The sequence below is a fragment of the Daphnia magna genome, linkage group LG3 (genome assembly GCF_020631705.1).
Source record: "Daphnia magna isolate NIES linkage group LG3, ASM2063170v1.1, whole genome shotgun sequence".
Lineage (NCBI taxonomy): Eukaryota > Metazoa > Arthropoda > Branchiopoda > Diplostraca > Daphniidae > Daphnia > Daphnia magna.
The window spans coordinates 2,610,691-2,631,426 of record NC_059184.1 but is presented as its reverse complement, the minus strand read 5'-3'; the positions used below and the strand labels follow the sequence as shown (position 1 = coordinate 2,631,426).

Sequence of the window (20,736 nt, the reverse complement as noted above, 5' to 3'; positions counted from 1 at the left end):
AGTTGAACTTTTGTTTGGATTTTCAATAGCAGACGAACGTTCTTACTGGGCTAAGATGTCGCCTGTCCCATGTGACATACAGTACAAATGTTTTATATTGAATAACAAACGATGGAAATCAATGTGACATTATTCGTATTATTTAGCTCGCAGTGATCAGGTTCCTTGAACATAATGGATAAAACAGCAAGGCCAGCTTGCCTTAGTATGAAAAAAAGGACTTGCATCCAAGTCGCATAAGTTAAAAAAATAGGGGGCTGGTTACACATTAAAAAAAACAACACAAAAAACGCAAAAAAACAACAAAGAAACATAATTATATGAATGTTTTGAATTATTTGAGGCTGTAGATTTTATCTATCCAAAGAAGGGAAGCTTGCATTTCATTTCGCTGCAATCGGCGTTGCCACTACGAGCGCCATTTTTGAACGCTTCTAGCTTCTTGTACATAGTAGGAAGGAACTAGAGGCTCCAGAAATCTAAAAATAAACATAAATTTATGAACCATAGTTTAAATATTACATCTTCAAACAAGAAAAAAAACTTACGTAATAATGGGCTCTGTAAACTTGCCCAATCGGCTAGTCATGTGGCCAGCCTGACATGAGAATTTCTCGAGGCATGTGTCGCTCTTTAACGCGCGCATGTAGTTATTCGAGCACGTTATCTACGCGAGCAGCTAACGAAGCTAATCGCCTAGACTGTTCTGCTGGCAAAAAGCGATCGAAATCAAAAACTTCGTTGAGATCTTCCACGCCAGACAGGTCGCGCCCCATGCGTCTCCGACCAAAAGCTGATACAGCGGGAAAGAGGAAGAGGATCACGATGAAACCCAAGAAGAGAATGCTGGAAATCAACATGACGGGAGCCAAAAGGACCAACCCAACGGCTGATGTGATATCAAAAGTCCTGTCTGCCATGTGTCGCATGCTGGGCATATTTTTCCAGAAGCGAGACAGGGAATGTCCGTAATTTTTGACGTAAGGCATCAAATCCTTAAGTTTAGGGTAGTACTTTTCTGCCACTTGAGGCAGGTAATAATAGACATAACCCATGGTGGTCTCGTGAGGGTTACTGTACAGGGCAGGGACAGGAATCGGGTGAGATGATGGATGCACAGCTGGTGAAGCTCGTGACGGAAACGAAACTCCTGCAACGGGTGGCGGTAATGTTGCTGGGACAGGAGACGGAGCTGCCGGCGATTTCAAATAATTGGCATATGATTCTTCGGATTTCAGCGCATGACTTTCTCTGCTCTTGATTTTATCCAAATGTTCGGCAGAATTTTGCAAAGCCGGTTTGGAATCAAGAGCAGGATTAGCAGCGGCAGGCTGAACATGCAGCAATCATGGATGCAGCCAATAATAAGCCCAGCAAACAATTTCTTGATAATTTGTCCATCTTAATCCTTAACTAAATACATTTAAAAAAATGGCCGTGAGTAAATTGAAACTTTAAAAACTGATTCACTGCGTTATTCTAGTTACCGTGGAAAAATGTCTCTTTAAAATATTTAAAATCACTGTAAATTCAGATGAGGGTTTCAAGCTTCGAACACTGTATTCCGTTGTGGAAGTACTGGAAGCAAAAGTAAAGTTTGCGCTGCACCGGACTTGAGACCAAGTTCACCTTCGGATGATCGTTGAACGACTGTTGAAAATAGTTCCATAGGGGTCCTCTTTGTATACCTATCGAAAACCTACCTGGCGACGTGCTTGGCTGTAAATAATTAGGCCCCAATGCGGATCCTCCGCCTTCGCCCCTCCGTTCTCTCTTTCTCCACCCATACCACCGGCCCACCCACCTGATAGTTTTTCGACACCCATTTGCTTAGTGAAAGGTACAATAGGAAGTCTAGTGGGTTCGTATGACGTAGGAAACAGAAATCAGCTAGAGCCGCAGACGTGAAAAACAGACGCGGTTAAATCAAGTGGTCGTACCAAACCTTGGAGAAAACTCGTTTGCATAAATGAGAAAGTTAGACACAGCTGCCGTTCAAACTGACAGCCGGAAACGATATCTCGTGACACGATATTTTCTCTTCACCGCACACACAACCAGAAAAAGATGGCCATTTTTCTTTATCTTCGCAAAGATGCAAGTTTGACGTCAACGAGCATTACTGACTGTGGGAGTCCCTGAGATTGGGCAATTTCGTAAAGTTAATCGTGCATGTTGTTGTCGGGAATTAAGCCGTGTTATGCGTTGAACAGTGAAGGTAGCTACTCTGGCGCTAATAGAATCTGAGAGCGCTACATCGACTGGTAAAAGTGGACGGAAATATAACGGAATAACGTTTGCGGCAGACGTTTTCCACCTTTGAAGAACCAAGCGGTCGTGCGCAATGGTAAGTTCAAACAGGTCAAGCCACTACCAACATCCCAGACGATATGGCTGTGTTTCCACCTGCCAATTTAAGCAAATCGTGGTCTTCCTCCTTTTAAATGTCGCAATCAAATGTCTGTTTTCTAGCAATAAGGCCAATGAATAGGCTGTTTAAACGAACGTAGCGAACGGTATTCTCAACGATCTCCGGACGCCAGCTAAGAATTCAAATTCCCTTTTTAAGAGTAAAAGGGCGGATTTAAATAGATACACACTACTTGCGTACGTGATTTTCCCACCATGTAGGTGGGAAATATCAACAAAAATCGTGAAAAGTAAAAAAACAAAATAAAATAAAATTACGGATCGACTGAGTATTTTTCAATGGATTTTGATCGTACGCAAGAAAGCGAGGGAAGACGAGCAGCAAAACCGCACCCGTTGAACGGTGATCCTGGTCGGAAAGTTCAGAGGTCAGAATAGGTTCACCGTTACTTCTTTCTCAACAAACAGAAAGAAACTAAATAGAAGCAGTGAACGTTATTACAACTTCCAGAAAAAACGGCGGAACTTTACTCAAAATGAAGAGTGTCGAATGGCCTTACGGCATTTCTTCCGTGAACTCGTACATTTCCCAACTCGACATAAATGCCTGACGCACTCGTATGCGGCATCGTGGGGAGCATTCTAATGTTTAGAACAAAGTGAACCAACGATGAGCAAGCCCAATAAGATGAAAAATGAAAACGGCGTTTCTTACACAAGAGCCAGAGGAAGAATACACGTAATTTTCTTGTTTCAAAGGCCAACGCACTAGCGCATTTCAGAAAGAAAAAGATAATGTAAACAAGGTAAACCGCAATCTCAATATTTGCTTCCGTTGAATTTGGCAGCTACCCTCAAAACAAATTGACAACTACATGAAACACTTCCAGTTCCGTCTAAATCGATCGAAAGGCCATGGTAGAAAATTTACCAATAACACGGTTATTACAATTTTCGATGTCGCATGTTTTCCGCCGCATTTTCCCCTTTGTTGGAGGTCGATAACAAAATAGGATGATATGCGCTGTACACAGGCACCTTGGTTATCGCCAAGACAAGAGAGTAGGTCAACATTTTGTACGGACTCGGTCAGTTTGTCTGTGTCGTCCGACAATATTCTAAAGTGACAGGCGGCCTCTTTTTTAGCAATTCAAATTTTTGTTACAAGTTTCCTATCAGAAAAGTTCGAACTGTGGAGCTTGAATAGAGTCTTCCGGGCTTTGGGAATCAGTTCCTTCCTTCTAATGCAATCCGTTGAGGAAATGGTCGAATACCATCGGTTTTCTAAAAAAATTATTGCTTTTGTTGTCTGATTTCTCATGCTAAAACCGAACAAAAATCCATGTATGGAATAACATACATCAATCGAATCCACAATAAGTGCCGAAAAAAAAAAAACTAATGAACCACAATGAATTTTAAATTTAGGGCGGCAGATGCTAACCCGTACTTTTTTTTTTGCTGTAATTTATGTCATCCATTCACGCCAATTTTTTTGGCCACCGTGAATGAGCGCACCGAGATCCTAACTTTAACAATTACCTTTTGTCATCAAGATATTTTTGCTACACTACAGTTCAACGTACAAGACGAAAGCGGAAGCGCATTCAGTTCGCTTGTATCCTAAGTGATTGGCAAACGTGCATAGATCACGGAAGGAAAAACAAACTCATCATTGCACACGAAAAACAAAATAACCGTAACGGTTAGAAAGAAGATCAATTGCATACAAGCGACCTCTACGAAATTGTCGGTGTTTTTTTCATGATCTTCTCAGGATCCGGCTCAAGTTCAAGTTCAACCATGGCTTTCCATAGGACTTGTAGTGTACCTTGAACAACGGATGTCGTTAAGCACACCGTAAACTTTATTTGCAATGTCTTTTTCCTATTTTTTTATGTGACCATCTCAACCCGGAAGACGTCCTTTCATGTCTTATCGTTCGAGATAAAGTTTCAAAATCAATAACAACTAAATGTAGGTCACCTTGGAAGTTATCCACGCCAAAATAAAGAGAGGGGGTGGTTTTAGCTATTTTTTCTGGGGAGCTCAGTCTTTTAAAGAGAAAGTTGGGTCAAGCGAAAAATTTCCAAATCTCTTGCCCATCATTCGACAGCTGCCTACAAAATTCCGATTTCGAAAATGCTGGCGGTGAAAGAGAATCTTTCCATTCTTATCCCCGCGTTGCTTTCTCCTGACCTCAATTCAAATCCTTCTTTTTTTTTTACGTTCCTCGCTCCCCATCTCACGCCAAAGTAAAGACAAAAACAAAAAAGCGAAAAAAAAAAAAATAATAATAATGGACATAAAATTGTGACCTAGTTTTCGACACCGGAGGAAGTCGAAATAAACTAAAAAGATAAACGGAGAACAATACTACATCACACTTGGGTTTCTCGTGACATGTTTAACGGTGAAGAAGCATGTGTTTGGTCATATAAAACACGGGTAATTTGAATAAGTAATTTGCATGCGACCAAAAATGACGGTCGTCAACATCTTTGTAGGCTATTTCGAATGGTGCGACTAGGCCCCATTCAACGTAACTGCCGGTCAAACGGAAGGCGCTGGCTTTGGGAACGAGCGAAGCGGAAGAAGTACCGGTCTCTTCCTATTTACTCCTGACATGAAATTCTCTCAAAAGTCTGAAAGCGATCGCACGCAATCGCTCGCAGATTCCCATCCGTTTCTTTGACCCCAAACTGCATGAGTAAAAACGACGAGTTCAATTCCCGTTGCAGCCCTTGTCGTCATCAGCAGCTTATGTAACATCCTAGAAGAAAGCGAGGAGAAAACGAATGGGAAGGCGCGGCCCTGTTAATAATATGAAAAATGACGAGCGATAAAAACTGACATAAGCGATCGTGCCAACCAAGTATGATTTCACGTCCGGCTACGTTCAACGTTGCTGACACTGCTGAGCCAAAGGGCAATGAGTAGAACACAGTTAATCAGCCCCAGGTAACAGCGGGTAGCCAAACGGAATTTCACAGGCCGATCATACCCGTAAAAAGCTTCACACAAATAGTAATGGATGTACATAGCTTGTTGGTATCGATTACTAATGTCCTACCAGGGGAATGTAATTCTAACCCATTCGGTGGCGGATAACGTGAGCCTTTATATCATTAAATATCTTGACGGTAACAGTACACTGGGGCCGCATTCCCTGGGGAGGTCTCGCCATAAATAGCTATTGTGCAAAATGTTAAAATTTGTATTCGCTGATATACTTTCGTGGCAAGGATAGGTCAGGCAAATTTACCCTTGAAAAACAAAATTACTATAGAACAACACGGCGCCAAGACAACTGCGCAGAGGAAAAGTACGTTAGTGTAACCACCCCATCGCGTAAAGTTCACGGCCAGCTAGTCAACCACAAAGAAGTTTTTATTAGTTAATTCTTAAAAAAGAAAGAAAACAAACACACTAAAGTCCCTATAACAATGCCCTTTGCAAATATCACTGTTAAAAGAAGATTGTTGATAACAGAAAAATTCTTAAGAGTTGAAAAGAAAGACCTAGACTAGTGCACACCACAGTCATTCAGATTTCGTCCTCGTCAATCAACGCGTTCATTTCTTCAGCCAACGCATAATACTTATTGGCCAATCTTCCCTTCATGGCAGCCATGGCAGAGTCTGCCGCGCTAGTGAAGTAATCGGCTAATAAAACAATTTCAAAAGACGGTCTCAATAAAAATCCCAACGACGGCCAAAAAACAAAAGAAGAAAAATTCTAACCTGCTTTGGCTGGATTGCTCTCCAGGCCATGTCCTCCATCTCGGTACATTTCACCTAAACGACCTAGAAGTTGGTAGGTTGGGTCGTCCATAGTGCCATCGTAGTTTCCCTCCTCGTCACTGGTTTTTACTGCCTCTATCGCTTCGGTGTACCAGTAAACTGATTCGGACCACGATATGGGCCGGCTTCCTAATCCTTTTCCAGTATCATATGCTTTTGCCAAGTATACTAGAGCTGCACGATCTCCAGCAATGGCCGCCTGCGAATTTCAAACATTAATATCCAAGAGAATTCCTACACTCGAGAGAAAAATCAATGAAAACCTACCATGCGCATGTAATCAACACCCATGTCGGTATTTTGGTCTGATTCTTCCAAATCCAGATCCGGAAGAACATCATGTGGCAGGTTCAGAGCAATTCTTGCCGTCGTAATTATTGCTTCAAGATTACCGCAATCAGCCGCGTGTCGTAAATGGTAGAAGGCAGCTTCATGATCGTAGCCGGTTGAGTCGGGCTTAGTAAAACGTTGCATTTCGTGATACTTGGCCATATCTAAGTGAATTTGTCCCAAAACCGAACCACCCGTACGTTGCTTACGTATTTCATCGCAATCTTCACTGTCTTCTTCTTCGGCGTCCCACAATTTTTGTCTTGCTTCTATCTCTGCTAGAACGCCCGATGGGCGATTTTTCTTATCAATCGATTGTCTGTTACGTCAACATCGCGTTTAAACAAGAGGCATATGAACAGTCTTTAGATATGTTCAAGATACCTAAAAGCTGCTCGGTCAGCTTCATCAATTTTCGTAACAGACGCCGAACTCGCTTCCGAGAATAGACGAGGACGTCGGCGAGGGACACTGTCCGAGCTATTTCTGTGAGTGGAGAAAAAAAAGAATATTATGGATAACCCAATGAATTTCTTTTAAATCCAAGCTCACTCAATGTGGTTAGTCGATTCGTAGGACGTAACGGAAATAGTATTTTTTCCCACCGAAGAAAGGCGGGAGCGTAAGTTGGATTCCTCCGTCCGAATCGTTGCCATCATCGTCCGCAATATCATTGGCGGTCCACTCACCTATGCTATCTGTTAGCGATGCACATGAGCCAATGCTTGATGAAGATCTCATGCGAAGAAATTCGTGAAGATGGGTTCGTTGATACCTTAATGAGAATTGAACGACTATTACCGATACACAGTTCGAATTCGAAGCAAAATTTACTCACTGAGAAGGCAGAACTACAATTTCTTCTGTTCCACGTGAAACAGTTCCGACGTCATTTGAAGCGGACGGATTGGCCGTCAACAAAGCAATTTCAGAAGGGGCCAAATCAAATGGCGTTAGCCCCAAATTTGTACAAATTGGATTGCATACATGTGAGTGGAAGAACAAAGCCATTCCTTTTGTTCCAAGGTTACCATCACCGTATTCGGTACCTGCACAAGGAAAACCAAACAACGTAGAGATTTGATATTTATTGAGTAAGAGATATATGGTATTGATACCTGAGACGGTATGAATTTGAGGATCCGTGTATAAATCCCCTACACCTTGAATGTCCACAACCATCAGCTCGTGACCGGAACGTTCAAAAGTAAAATGACTCAATGCTTGTGGCGTGTGACGATGAGCTTCGTCACCAAGTACGAAGCCAGAATTAGAATTGTACTTAACGTAATTTCCTTCTATGAAATTTTCTATGTGGTATAATGGTCTATCAGGACGATCAACAAATTCTAGGACAGCCATTTGAAAAAAATCTATTTGTTTAGGTGGGTGATGCCGATTAAACTCTTCACCCCATAGTTTTGCATCCATTTGAAGTTTCACTTCATCAAAGTACGTTTGGCGATCAACTGGTTGAATAAATCGTTTAATGACAGCATTATTAGAATCCCGCCGCCAATCCTGCACCAAGAAGAAAAGACGTAAATTAATATTTAGACGAGGATAAAAATGAAACCAAAAGAAGTATACTTGGTTATGACTGAAATTGCTAAGCTTTTTAATACGGTAACATTCTCTCATGGCACCATGGGCGAAAGACTCGGTTTGCACTTTAACACTGACTTGATCGACTACCCATTCTTTTTGCAATGCATTGTACCGATGACGATTGGCATTTTCGGTCGGATAGTGATCCAAGTGAAATTTCTCCCAAGTGTCGGTATGAGACCGCGCTTTCATCAGAGCATGGCGCCAGTTATTTTGCACTGTTTGTTTGTTACTTGCAGCCGGAGAAGAAAGTGACGCTTCTCTTTTGCGCTTCGAGCTCATACCCATGGCAGCAGAAAAATATTTCACTTGGTTTCCATCCAGATGAACTTCAGGAAAGTCATGGGCTTCATCTCCATTAGATACATTCCATTTAATATCAGTTAAAGAGATTGGTTCCAGGACAAGGTCTTCGTGATGTGAAATCTCAGCAGTAGCCATGATTAATAAATGTTACTTTTACAAATACTGTAGTTAAGCTAGGATCACAGAAAGGCACTATTTTTGGCAGTTTTATGGTGACTTTGTACAATGTCATCTGGGATTGCTAGAGAGATAAGAAAAAAACACCCTATAAAAAATTAGGACAAAAAGATTGTTATCAGGTGTTCATTGAACTATGAACTCTTAAACAACTGCCCCACATATGATCTAAAATAATTTCCACCTATAACTTACATTAACATTTATGCAACTTATGAAATAGGGTCAGCTATAGTGGTCTTAAAAAAAGACCCACTGTGTTACTTTTCACTTACCCTCTGATTAAAGCCCGTATATGCAAGGTGTACGTGACGTGAACACACCATGCATGTGTTTGATAGTCATCTAATAAGTTACAAATCCCTTCAATCGTTAAGTTCGATAGGGCCAACGACCCACAACTACCTAAATATACTAAGCTGAGATAAGTAATTCTTACCTTGAGTTTTGTACGAAGCGGAAGGGATGTTAGTAACTTAAAAACTAAGTGCGATTCCACGACATTTCACTCACATCAAACTCATTGTTCAATACCTCAAGGACAACCAGCAGCGTGGCGCTACAAATACACCAGGACACCTTGTGGCAAAATCAGACATCTCAGTCAGACTGATGGGAACTCAAGCGGCATCTATGTCAATCCATTTCAACTCCTTCCATCACAAGAAGTCTACAAGCTTGTCTCAGGCATCATTCTTTAAAATCGAAAAATGGTATAAAGCAAAATACGGAAAATTCATCATTTACGATTTTCTGTTGGAGGAAATTAGTCTGATAACGCAGCTACTAGGTGCAGAAGTATGCCGAGACTAATCAATTGTTCTTCCCGTGTCCACACATTCGTAGTGAAGTGCCAGATGTGCATCAAACCATTTTGGTTTCTAATCGGACGAACATACAGCGTGTATTGTGTCTAAAGCTACAGAAGCCACGTACCACAAGTGAATACGGCAACAGTTATTTAGAATTTTTAAAGAGAAAAACGAATTTTGTACATATGGGACAAGGTGCCATTCTCATTATGAAAGTGTACCGTATAATCTTTATACACGAATAATTTAAAATGACACAGTCGGGTGGAAAATGCAGATGAACACCAATCGAAATATTACTTTTCCTGTTGTGGAGGAGAGAGAGGAAAGTTTTTCCTTTGCGTCGTTCTGTGTTGAAGCCTAAAAATGCACGACTCTTTACAACAACAATTTTCCCGTCTGAGTTATCCTTTGAAAACCATTGTTCAGGATGTACTGCATGCAGAGCAGACATTTTGCGACCATTGTCTTGGCTCTACATATTCCTGGACGCCGTACGAAGCGCTGACTGTTGTACGTTTATCCCTCAACGCTCTGTAAATTTCATGCAAAATAAATTTGTTTGAAATGCAAAATGTGGGTCGCTTGAAGTACGAATCTTACCTGGCCACTTCAGTGAAGGCAACGTCAACGTTAAGGCCAGTTTTGGCAGATGTTTCCATAAAGTTAACCTTGTACTCCCGACCAAGTCGTTCGCCATCTTCACGATTCACAACGCGGTCCTCGCTGTCACATTTATTCCCTGCCAAAAACGAATATTACTTTAAAGCAACTAACTTCAGTGTGTTTGACTGAAAACTCATTACATGAACGGGGATAGTTCTAATTAAAATTGCATTGTATCAAGTATACCTAGTAGCATGATGATAACGTCACGATGTGCGTATTCGTTTATCTCTGCAAGCCAGGCTCGAGTATTATCAAAACTTTTGCGATTGGTCACATCGTAGAGAAGGAACAAAGCTGCAACGACGTATAGCGTCGCCCCCATTTCACATAAGTCACACGAAAAGAAAAAAACAAATGCCTTCCTTAGATATGAACCCAACGGAACGGCATCCGGTTGCATGCAGATAAGCTGTTTCCTCTCAACTTTTTTCTGAATTGTCAAATGGAAAAAATGTTATTTTTCATACCATGGGCGTCGCGATAGTAGGCGTGGGTTACGCTTCTAAATCGTTCCTGAGAAACAAATTTTAAAAAATGCAAATTTAAAAGTATTTCTTTCCTAAATCGTATAGATAGAAACAAAATTAAATTATAAAGAATAAGTTTTCACGGGTGAAAATTGTTGACTTACTTGGCCGGCGGTGTCCCATATCTGCAACTTCACTTTGGCACCGTCAACCACGAGTACTTTATTCTAAATATATGAACACACACAGAGAGAAAGACGATTAAATTTGAGTTGGACGGATTAATTTGGGTCGCGAGGAATCAAAGGATTTAAACTGAGATTGGCTAGGTTTTCCTCTATTACAATGTAAATAAAGACACGCCTGTAATCAGATTGTACATAACGCAAAGAGAATCATTAACTATTCTTGGCGTCCAGCTGTTTAGATAAGCCTAATTCAGTCAGACAGTGAACAGATGGCAGTAGGCAATAATCATAAAAGATGCGCCAGTCTTATCAATGTTTTTACCCTGTAATCTATACCAATTGTGGCGATGTAAGAACCCGACATGAAGGTCTTGTCTTTGAAGCGGATCAAGAGGCAACTTTTACCCACCCCTGAGTCTCCCAGCATCATCACCTGGACACAAAGACGTCAGAAATATGATCACAAATGAACCGAAAGCTGTATAATAGTCGATTCACACAGAAGGATTAGCTGCCTGGAATTAGTTCCACCAAGCTCAGGTACCTTAAACTGGGTGCACGTTTGCTCATCTGTGTCAACGAATGAATGTCCTCGGAAGTCGTAGTGCACGCTATTTGTATCTTTTAGTTGGATTCGACTGTCCTTGGATTTAGTGCGAAACGAACTACCCCTGACTTGAATAAATCGGTACGTGGATGGATCAGACTGTGTCTCTTTGTTGATTAAATCATTTGGCCCCGTCTGCCGTTTCAGGTTACTACTGAGCTGAGCTAGAGTTAGCATTCTATCCCTTTACTTTAAAACAAACAACAAAAACAAAAACAAACACAGCTGAATATCCAGTTTGATTGGAGGTTGTACTATCCGCTAGGCGTAAAACGTGTTGGTAGCGTATGGCACATAAACGGCAACTGCCACAAGTCGGTAACCGGAGAAAGGAAGTGTCTGTGTTGTCGACGGGTAGGTTTGATTAGATCAACCCCAAAGAGGGGGCGAGAAAGGATAAGGAAAGTAGAACACTTGTCCATCACACCCTGCCCTATTTTCCCTTCTTCCCTACCTAGTGACTCAATTTGCTCCTCCCCAGAATTTCAGCCAGTCGTTGTTGCACTTGGCCGGGACGAGCGTGCGTATTAGTGGCGCGACGTTAAAAAACATGTGCGTTTCAATGGCAAAAACAGACACGCTACTAACGCAATAAAACACACTCGATTCAAACTAACGCGAAACGGCTTTTTTAAAAAATAAGTGACTTAAAACAAGATTAGGCAACAATGTCTCGGGAAATAATCACGTGATGTGAAAATCAGAGTAGAGATTTTTCTCAATTTCTGATGAACGCTGCAGTTGCGAGTTATTTCCTTTTCAAATGACGTCATACCCGATGAGCGCGTTTCTACGGATCCTGCACCAGGACACTGCTGCGCATCCAACGGATCGATTGAACACTTTATGTTTTTCTGGTTTTCTCTTTTTTTCAGGCTAGTTAAATGAATTATTCTTTGTTTTTAACGCTTTCTTTTGCCGCTTACTCTAGTTAAGCGAAACGCTGTGAATCATGGAACAAAAGTTTCTTTTTTCCCCCCCTTAACCGGATGCAATACATCATCGTAAAGTGGTGCTGAGCTGGCTTACCGTAAAGCCAATGCCGACAGTGGCAGCAAACGAAGATGGATGGAAAGTTCCCGTGTCGAATTGGACGAGGAGCGAAGTCTTTCCAACGCCACTGTCTCCAACCAGGATAGTCTACATAGCAGAAATGTTACAGGACGTTAGCCAGGTAGATGGTGTAACTTAGCGTAAATTACCTTGTGAAGAATCTCTTCTACAGAAACGTCAGCTGCTGATAGGGCCAGTGGTGTTGTCACAACGTATCCTCGATAGCCCGTATCACTTATCTCTTTGCGCACTTTCAAATCGACTGGGTGAGGCTGAGGATGATCAAGCCGGGAATGAAACGATCTTGAAGTACTGAAGTCGTCTTCTTCAAAGACCTCGTCATCGGGCTCGTCCAGCCCCATACTGGCGAAACTTTTATGCGCCTCTGGTATACCATCCGACGGAGTTTCGTCGCCATCCAACATAGGGTTTTGCCATTGCTAAAGTATCAAATGAAAGGGCAAACAGCCCTACTTGCAGATGATTAAAACCCGAAACCGTCTTTGAAATGGGGTTACTCGAATGTTTAGTTTTTAAGCGCTTTCATCTGCATAATGAAACCCTATAAAATGCTGGAGCAATATTGCCCATCAACGATACAGTTAGAAGTAAACGGGCCCATAAATTGGTCTTTTTTTTTTATCCAGTACAAAATAAATAGAAAAATCGATTTGCGGTTTGTTGACGCGTCGCTATCGTATTGAAGTGATCAATAAAATTTCCAGCGTGTCAAGAGAGAAACAAATCACAAAATAAACCACACAATGTTTCGGTTTGACTGCCCTAAAAAAAATGAGGATATTTGAAATGGAATAATAGTTTTTCTGACACAATGTGAATAATTTAAGAGAACTTCTACGTTGCTGCTGAAAGCAAGATTAATTGCGGTTGGCAAAACTTGCCGGGCGATAGTCCGGTCAAGTCGATAAAGACTGAAACAACAACTGGGTAGTCGTGAGTCAGAGAATCGTGTGGCGCGCAGTAGTAGCAGTAAGATGATACTACTGCTATGTTCACGCTAAGACGATAGGGCAAGAGTAGGAGGAGACTTGCGAGTAAAAACACCCCGCCAAACACAATGCGGTGCCAAACATGCACAGGGCCACAGACGAGAAATGCGTTCTAATCTCGCCGCACTATTTTAGGCTCGCCCAGGAATAGACAAGGCTACCCGTGCCCGTCGAATTGCTTGCTCCCCAGTCGAGACCATCGATCGTCTTCTCACTTGGCCATCTTCTTTTTTATCTCTCTGCCGTACTCTCGTTGACGTATTCCCTTTGATTTGACGAGGTTCTTCTCTGCAAGATATTAAAAATGCACATCGACAAAGGAGACGCCCTATGAACATATACACACGAAAATGGCAGGAGATTTACAGAATTCGGAATAAGAGCTTCGACGATTTCAATCTTACAACACAAGATCAACTGTTGGTGCCTCGTGAATCATTCATACGTTCATGGTTAACTGACTCCATGGAGCCCGCAGGGCCGTGCGCGGTGGATCGAAGACGGAAACCGATCGATTTCCTTTAGAAAAATTGTGGGTGTTTTGTCAATAGCTACAAGATATAAAACGCCAGACTAAGTCTTTTTAGACATAGTACTTTCTAGCTTTTCGTTACGGTTAGTTTTATCATTGCATTCAGTTGACAAAAAGCTCGTGATTAGTTAACAGACTGCACATGTCATTACCCTTTAAATTCAAACTTGTTTCGAAAGTTGGAGAAGTTTACCGATTCGAAAGTAGCTGCATGAACGTTGCTGTTCCTAGTACCGGCACATATAACCAACGATTACAGCTGCGGAACGTTGCACTCAAAGTTGGAGACAATCGAGTTTGGCAGAAAGCTTATTTTCCTGTTTAGCTCGTATAAAAGAAAACTTTTTGAGCTCTAAGACCTACGTCAAACTGTTGACCTTTTCACATTTAAATACCATTATTTTCAAGTTAACCTTGTTATTCTAGCAGTGACACACTTTCAATGTCTTTGGCCGACTTTTGAATTTATCTTTGTTTCGCGCCTTTGTCGGAACGCAGCAGGGATCTATTCGACTCAATCTCAAGAAGAGGCAACAGTTACGAAACCCAACTGGAAACCCAATTTACAAGTATCAGTTGATCGTATCAAAAGATAGGAAATACACATAAATGCGTACACAAATCTTTCTTTGCGTAGACGCGTTGGCGTAGCGCTAGAGTTGATCATTCACAGTAAAAGAAAAAAGAAAATGGTTTCCCCACAAAACATTCAGCTTGAAAGTGTACGGAGCTTAGGTGTATACGTTCAGTGGAGCAGATTTTTCGTAGGCGTATAGTCCCACCAATTCGTGTAGGCCTACCCATTGGTAAGTGTTCACAAAATCGATGAAACCCATCAAGTGTAGGTTTTAGGTTAGTAACCCTTCACAAAGTGCTAGACTGAAAAAAACATATATCGGAACCGTGGGAAACCACAGACAGAGAACGAGATATTTAAATCACAAATGTTTGCCAGGGATTTAGTTGGGATGCCAACCCAATGCAAAAAAAAAAAAAATGCAACGAATTTTTAGGCAATTTTTAAAAAAGTGGCTTGGGAAGAAACACTAATGGCGAAAATGAATACGCAATCGATAAATATCACCAAAAAGCTACCGAAAACTTAATAATATTGCATGGCATTTAAAAAAAATGAGATGACAGCGACAGCGATGAGCAAAAGTGGGTAAGATAAAATGGGCAGATTGTCTTAGGTCGATAAGACTAAGATGAGGTAACTTACTTTACTAGAATACGACAAAATTAATGGTATGCACAATACTACTAAAGCGCTAAGAACAACAAAAAAGCTCGGCGAAAAACATAAGACACGAACAAGATTAGGGAGGCAAAAAACTTTCAACTCGAGCAGCTAAACCGTAACGATCCTTTTTCAGTCTTTGTTTTGCCACGAAAAAGCTTAGCTAATGATAGGCAACGCGTACAAGAAAAAGATTTCTAGAAAACGACAAAGAAAAACAGAAAGCGCAGTTCCCAGCGAAAGAAGAAGGGCGTATGACAGGGCTCAACCGCGATTAGCATCCCATGAAATTGAAACATAGAATTTTCTAGGAAGCTTTCAATTACAATCTCTTGTTATCCTAAATTGCCAATTTTTGAATTGAAACAAACCAGCCGTTGAACTCGTAAATAAAAAATTAGCATTTAAATGTTGGACAGAGAAAAAAAAAATTAAACGCAGTGCAATATGAGAACAGGAGAACCATACAAGGTCGACCGGTGCAGTCTCTCCGTTGATCGCCTCGGGTTCCACTCTTTTGTTGATATTTCCACTTTGGCGAATATACGATGGCTTTTAATCTACGTATTGATTATGAACAAAGAGGCCGTCAGAGTGCTATTTAATGCCGCCCACGTTCTCTGCCCTTCTTACTTAAGTGATCCGATTATAAAGCTTATTCAATTGTTGATTGGGTATCAGCGACCAGTGCAACACGGCACCCTTTTTTATGACGACAAAAGCGGGGAAGCTAATGATGTAAAGGTCTTGAACTAACAACGTCCTTTCATCTTCCGTCTGTGACTGGCAATGCTAATCTAATTCTCCTGTGCTGTTTAATTTTCCCTTGCTCAAGTGTTTTTCTCGTTTTTGGACAAGAGCGTATCTCATCATAAGAGTCCTACAGATTCTCAAGTAGTAGCACTTGAACCAAATGGGACTAAACTTGCACACGAAAGAATCCCGGAGAGAGTTTACTAAGAGTCACGGTCGTTCGCCTCCAGCCATAGTTAAACGTTTTCTTTCCAAGGCTTTGTTATTAAAAGTTATATTCCACCAGTCCCTAGTAAATCTAATACGTGTTTAGTTTTTAAAAGGACTTCCTACATAGACGTTTTACCCAGGCGTTTACTTGTGAAACAGATAAAGACGTTCTTTCCCAACTTTATGTTATAAGAATAACCCTTTTTTTTTTTTTGTGAAACGTTACCATTCGCGTTCTTGTCAATAGACTTAAAGAAAGTTTAGGCATCGTTTCCTCGGGTAACAAAATAGTAATTTGTAGGGCTTGCAATTTGTTGGGGAAAAACATTTCAAAAGGGAAATCGTGGATTGACGATACGCCAACGCGTATAGTGAAAAGGTGACAGCTACTTTCTAAGAAAATCGACAGAGTGGTACGAGGCAACAAAAAAAGAATTTTAATTAAGAAGCGAAGACGACGCGTTTCTCCCGAAATTAAAAAGGACGTTCGCGATCGAAGTTGCTATTGATCATTTTTGCGCTAATTGCAACAATTTGTTGTTGTATCTATTCTCTTACTAATTTCTCTGTAATGAATGTGAAGCGTCTGCTTCTATTTCATCCACGCTGTTTTGCATAACGAATTTTCATTAAAATACAAGGTGAGAAACAAACAAGGGAATAATATAATAATTAGCAGGTGGTAAAGTAAAGTCGTTGATACGTATTGTATTTGACTCACGTTTCAACTGCACGTTTCAAATTGTTCGTACGCAAAAAAAAGGGGGGGTTTAGCCAGACGTCTTTTGTGTGTGTGTGTGTTGCATTGCAAGCGACAGATGGGATGTTCTGTACCGAACAGGTGGCTCAACTCTATTTGATCGGACAGTCATGAAACTAGTTTGTATTTCGGACAGAACATATTTTGTACAGAGTACATTAGTACAGATTGTTACAGTTGACGTTGCGTTGAATTTGTAATGCAGTGATATTGAAAATATGTTCTGTAATAATATAGAGCTAATGCAGCTTTTTTTTTAGAACTTTATTACCCTATAATATTAGGTAGTTCTGAATAAAGGCTTCACGAACGTTAGCCTCCGACTTATAACTGACGTTGAGTTTGTAACTGATCAGTATGGTCAATGAAGAATTGCTCTCGAAATGCGAGGCTCACGTTAGACGTTATGGTACTACCGACAAATTGACAGAACACCAGCCCACAGGTAAATCAATCCCATCTTAAGTTTTTCACGCTTTCCCTCGGATAATAACTTTCACACACACACACACACAAAAATGGAGCAGATTACTTCGGTTCACGCCATAAATTCGCCTTTATGGCTTTTCTCGGTTTGGCTGTCGTGTATATGATGCGTGTTAATCTCTCGGTTACCATCGTTGACATGGTAAGAATGCCATCGTCTTCAGCAACAACCATCAATACAACGAAACGCATTCCGACATCTACTGTATGTCCAATAAGAAATAGCCCAACAACTTTTACGGTAGATAGACAACCACCTTCGATCTGCTTCGTTTTCCGTCTTTGTGTGTGGCACCAAACAAACGAAATCTTCTTGGTTATGTGTTTAGAATGACGGCGAATTCGACTGGGATATCAAGACTCAAGGATTAGTTCTAGGTTCCTTCTTCTGGGGTTACACTGTAACGCAGATACCCGGCGGATTGCTAGCTAGAAAATGTGGTGGCAAAAATGTTTTGGGTATCGGAATTTTCCTGACGGGGCTATTGAGTTTCGCCACTCCATCGGCCGCTCGTTCTAGCATACCCACATTGATTACAGTTCGCATATTGACAGGACTAGCAGAGGTAAAAAAAAAAAACTAAATAAACAAATCAATGGACGTGAAATGTAATCCGAAAAATTCCCCTCCTACGCTAGGGAGTAACTCTACCCGCCGTGCATCACATGCTTTCCGCATGGGTACCTACCCAGGAACGATCGACCATTGGCGCTTTCGTCTTAGCCGGTAATGATTTCACGATGGACATAAACCCGATTTCACTTTCGTCATCATTATTCTTAGATTAATTAACATAGGAATGCAGTTCGGAACTGTATTGGCCTTACCTCTATCCGGCTTTCTATGTGACGTCAACTTAGATGGTGGCTGGCCATTAGCTTTTTATGTTCCCGGTTTCCTGGCCGTCATCTGGTTCCTGGGCTGGTGGTGGGCGGTTTCAGACAGCCCGGAAAATGATCCCCACATCTCCGAAGACGAGAGAAAGTTCATCCAAATTTCAACCGGTAATCTACAGAGAGATGCAACTGTAAGTCTTGTATTTCAATACATTTTTAAACATCTTATTATAAATAATTTGGTTTTCCTTTTAGTTACAAACTCCTTGGCTGGATATGGCCACTTCGGTTCACGTATGGGCCATTCTCATCGCCCATATTGGGAAATCTTGGGGATTTTCTATTCTTCTAACAGAACTACCAACTTATTTGAACACCGTGCTTCACTTCAACATGAAAGCCGTACAAGAAGCCATACATGATTAAACGTTTCACATTTGAATTCAATTTGATTTATTCTGATTCCAGAACTGTTTGCTTTCGGCAATGCCTTACATGGCTATGTGGCTATGTTCCATCATATTCAGCTTTGTTGCAGATGCGCTACGAAGCAAACATATCCTTAGCACGACGCAGACTAGGAAACTTTTCAACACAATAGGTATGTTCCAAAAGATGTCTTTTCTTATTACTTACAAACGATTCGACGTTAATAACTTGTAAACAGGATTTATAGCGCCAGCCATCGCATTTGTTGGTGCATCGTTCACTGGATGTGATCAAACAGCAACAGTCACATTGGTAAGGCTATACTCACCAATATCAAAACTGATTTAAACAAACTGCAATTTCTTTCAGATCATTTTAGCTACCGCATTCATTGGGGCAGTTTATTCGGGATTCGAGGTACGCACGATGCGATAGTCTGATTAACGCTAATGAGCAAACACAATTTGAGAAAGTAAAATCTACACGCTGTGCTTAGGTTAACCATATCGATATCGCCCCCGAACATGCGGGAGTACTCATGGGGATAACGAATTGCCTGGCAAGCACCTGCGGATTCATAGCTCCTTACGTCATCAGCCGGATCGTTACCACACAGGTTTTCCTTATATCCAACGACCTTGCCTTTGTTTCCTTCTCACATTTCTAAAGATTTTCTTATTTTTTTATTACGAAATAGGGATCAGTAGATCAATGGCGAATAGTCTTCCTTCTTTCGGCTGGGGTTTACGTTGTGACTAATTTTTTTTACGTTATTTTTGCAACGGGAGAAGAGCAACAATGGAATAGAGCGAAAAGATCGGAAACTAGTTAGTATCTGAACAGTTTGGTCATGTATACGTACCATAAATGGCTGCAATCACGACCGTATCTCCTCTAACCGCCAACTGCCATTTGTTCTGTCAAGGTGAGTAGCCTATGATATTCCTATAAAAATACGTATTTTTTTAGTGTCGTAGATAAACAATAGAAAATTAAAACAACTAATCCCGCAAGAAATAAGAAATTTCCTTTTTTTGAGAAGCGGGGGTCATCCTGGACCTAACTCAAGTAGTGGTTTGTAAAATATAAAAAATATAAAAAAACAGCAAATAAAAATGTGAAACTGGTGATCGTTTTAACAAGGATTTTCCCTTGGACTTTGGGAACAAACGCTTTCGTGAAATATGAAAAAAAATTCAGCGTCGTGTAAAAAGGACAAAAGAAAATAGACAATAAAACCACACGAGTCGTGTGTTCCTACTAATGGGATTACCCGAGGTGAAATGGAAACCCAGTGTACTAACTGAAGCAAACAGCTGTTCCATAAAATGGCGAATTACATTCGTAGTCGTATGGAAGTAAATACTTAATTTGTCAAGGCAATAATCCGAATTTTTTCATTGACACCTAATGTTTTCCCCTGAATGTTTCGCCACATACCGTCTCATTAGTCTCATACTGCAAGAAAATGTTGTCCTTCGATTGCAGATAGTTTTCAACGCCATATTGCTAGAAGTAGGTTAAAGCTCAACAATGAAAAAATTGATGCCTATGCCACTCCTACATAACAAGTTACAACCAACAGTTTTATATTTAGTTTTGGGGGTTACTATTTGTCTTGGATGGAAACATGAACGAAGGATTAAGACTGATACACGTTTCCCAGTTTGCTAAAGTAAATGTAGTAATTGACTCGATTTCCATACCTCCTAGGGAACTGTCGACGTGGGCTGACACAAGTCGGATAAAGCTGATTCACTTTAGAACAATAACACACTGCTGCTTTAAAAAAAGGAACCCAGACATGTCAAAATCTGTGATAGATACGGTTACGTAACAAGTAAGACTTTTCCAGAAACGAAAACTGTCCAGACTCTAAAGCAGAAAGATAATTACCGAAGTGTCCACCGAGAAAAGCAACGAGCAAACAACGAGTAAAGCAACATTGCAATTGTGGTCTTAATTAATATTCGGCCAAATATTCTACCTTTTCTCATAATTCTTTCCATTTTACGTTAAAAATAAATGTCAACTATAGCCTATGCATATATATATATTTTTTAAATTCCATATATGGAAACCAATTTTG

At 40.8% G+C, this 20,736-nt stretch overlaps 3 protein-coding genes, 1 long non-coding RNA gene and 1 other non-coding gene across 9 annotated transcripts; 2 read left to right on the top strand and 3 right to left on the bottom strand.

The window, feature by feature from the left end:
- Window positions 1-118: 118 nt before the first annotated feature.
- LOC116919759 lies at window positions 119-1,408 on the bottom strand. The gene is made up of 2 exons (XR_006644034.1): window positions 549-1,408; window positions 119-479 (listed from the first exon to the last, which is right to left on the bottom strand). It is a non-coding gene; the product is annotated as an uncharacterized LOC116919759 (transcript).
- Window positions 1,409-5,572: 4,164 nt separating this feature from the next.
- Window positions 5,573-9,186, bottom strand: LOC116919757 (eukaryotic elongation factor 2 kinase). Its single transcript, XM_045170609.1, is given in 8 exon segments — window positions 5,573-6,035; window positions 6,114-6,372; window positions 6,441-6,840; window positions 7,099-7,278; window positions 7,342-7,552; window positions 7,622-8,024; window positions 8,094-8,682; window positions 9,034-9,186. Coding segments are annotated over 7 exon segments (2,031 nt in total). The 5' UTR covers window positions 8,553-8,682; window positions 9,034-9,186; the 3' UTR covers window positions 5,573-5,916.
- A 293-nt stretch (window positions 9,187-9,479) lies between these two features.
- On the bottom strand, window positions 9,480-12,815 carry LOC116919762 (ras-related protein Rab-37). Of its 3 annotated transcripts, XM_032925792.2 has the most exons (8): window positions 12,540-12,815; window positions 12,367-12,477; window positions 11,053-11,163; window positions 10,707-10,769; window positions 10,543-10,588; window positions 10,259-10,369; window positions 10,010-10,148; window positions 9,480-9,940 (listed from the first exon to the last, which is right to left on the bottom strand). In XM_032925792.2, exons 1-8 carry the CDS (start codon window positions 12,813-12,815, stop codon window positions 9,832-9,834), a joined length of 966 nt encoding a protein of 321 aa, XP_032781683.2. In that variant the 3' UTR covers window positions 9,480-9,831. The 3 variants fall into 3 exon arrangements, with proteins under 3 accessions (XP_032781683.2, XP_032781682.2, XP_045026543.1); XM_032925791.2 differs by lacking the exon at window positions 11,053-11,163; XM_045170608.1 differs by lacking the exons at window positions 12,367-12,477; window positions 12,540-12,815 and adding an exon at window positions 11,275-11,656.
- LOC123470372 lies at window positions 12,370-13,039 on the top strand. Its single transcript, XR_006644038.1, has 2 exons — window positions 12,370-12,511; window positions 12,563-13,039. It is a non-coding gene; the product is annotated as an uncharacterized LOC123470372 (long non-coding RNA).
- Window positions 13,040-17,211: 4,172 nt separating this feature from the next.
- LOC116934158 (putative inorganic phosphate cotransporter) lies at window positions 17,212-20,691 on the top strand. 3 transcript variants are annotated; one of them, XM_045170602.1, is made up of 12 exons: window positions 17,212-17,340; window positions 17,423-17,622; window positions 17,711-17,947; window positions 18,021-18,108; window positions 18,180-18,409; window positions 18,474-18,620; window positions 18,687-18,819; window positions 18,886-18,959; window positions 19,017-19,064; window positions 19,144-19,263; window positions 19,345-19,572; window positions 20,361-20,691. In XM_045170602.1, the coding sequence occupies exons 1-11, from the start codon at window positions 17,253-17,255 to the stop codon at window positions 19,477-19,479; spliced, it is 1,500 nt and encodes a 499-aa protein (XP_045026537.1). In that variant the 5' UTR covers window positions 17,212-17,252; the 3' UTR covers window positions 19,480-19,572; window positions 20,361-20,691. The 3 variants fall into 3 exon arrangements, with proteins under 3 accessions (XP_045026537.1, XP_045026535.1, XP_045026536.1); XM_045170600.1 differs by having other exon boundaries at window positions 17,229-17,340; window positions 17,420-17,622; XM_045170601.1 differs by lacking the exon at window positions 20,361-20,691 and having other exon boundaries at window positions 17,229-17,340; window positions 17,420-17,622; window positions 19,345-19,652.
- Window positions 20,692-20,736: the final 45 nt, after the last annotated feature.

What these genes read in the sequence shown, in the direction of transcription:
- LOC116919762 (XM_032925792.2), bottom strand. Translation starts at nt 12,815, where the DNA reads ATGTTGGATGGCGACGAAACTCCGTCGGATGGTATACCAGAGGCGCAT. An exon ending in TAGAAGAGATTCTTCACAAG is followed by an intron (nt 12,478 to 12,539) that starts GTAATTTACGCT and finishes TCTGCTATGTAG; the next exon opens with ACTATCCTGGTTGGAGACAG. An exon ending in CGTTATCATCATGCTACTAG is followed by an intron (nt 10,149 to 10,258) that starts GTATACTTGATA and finishes CGTTTTTGGCAG; the next exon opens with GGAATAAATGTGACAGCGAG.
- LOC116934158 (XM_045170600.1), top strand. Translation starts at nt 17,253, where the DNA reads ATGGTCAATGAAGAATTGCTCTCGAAATGCGAGGCTCACGTTAGACGT. An exon ending in TATTGACAGGACTAGCAGAG is followed by an intron (nt 17,948 to 18,020) that starts GTAAAAAAAAAA and finishes CTCCTACGCTAG; the next exon opens with GGAGTAACTCTACCCGCCGT. An exon ending in CAGTTTATTCGGGATTCGAG is followed by an intron (nt 19,065 to 19,143) that starts GTACGCACGATG and finishes CGCTGTGCTTAG; the next exon opens with GTTAACCATATCGATATCGC.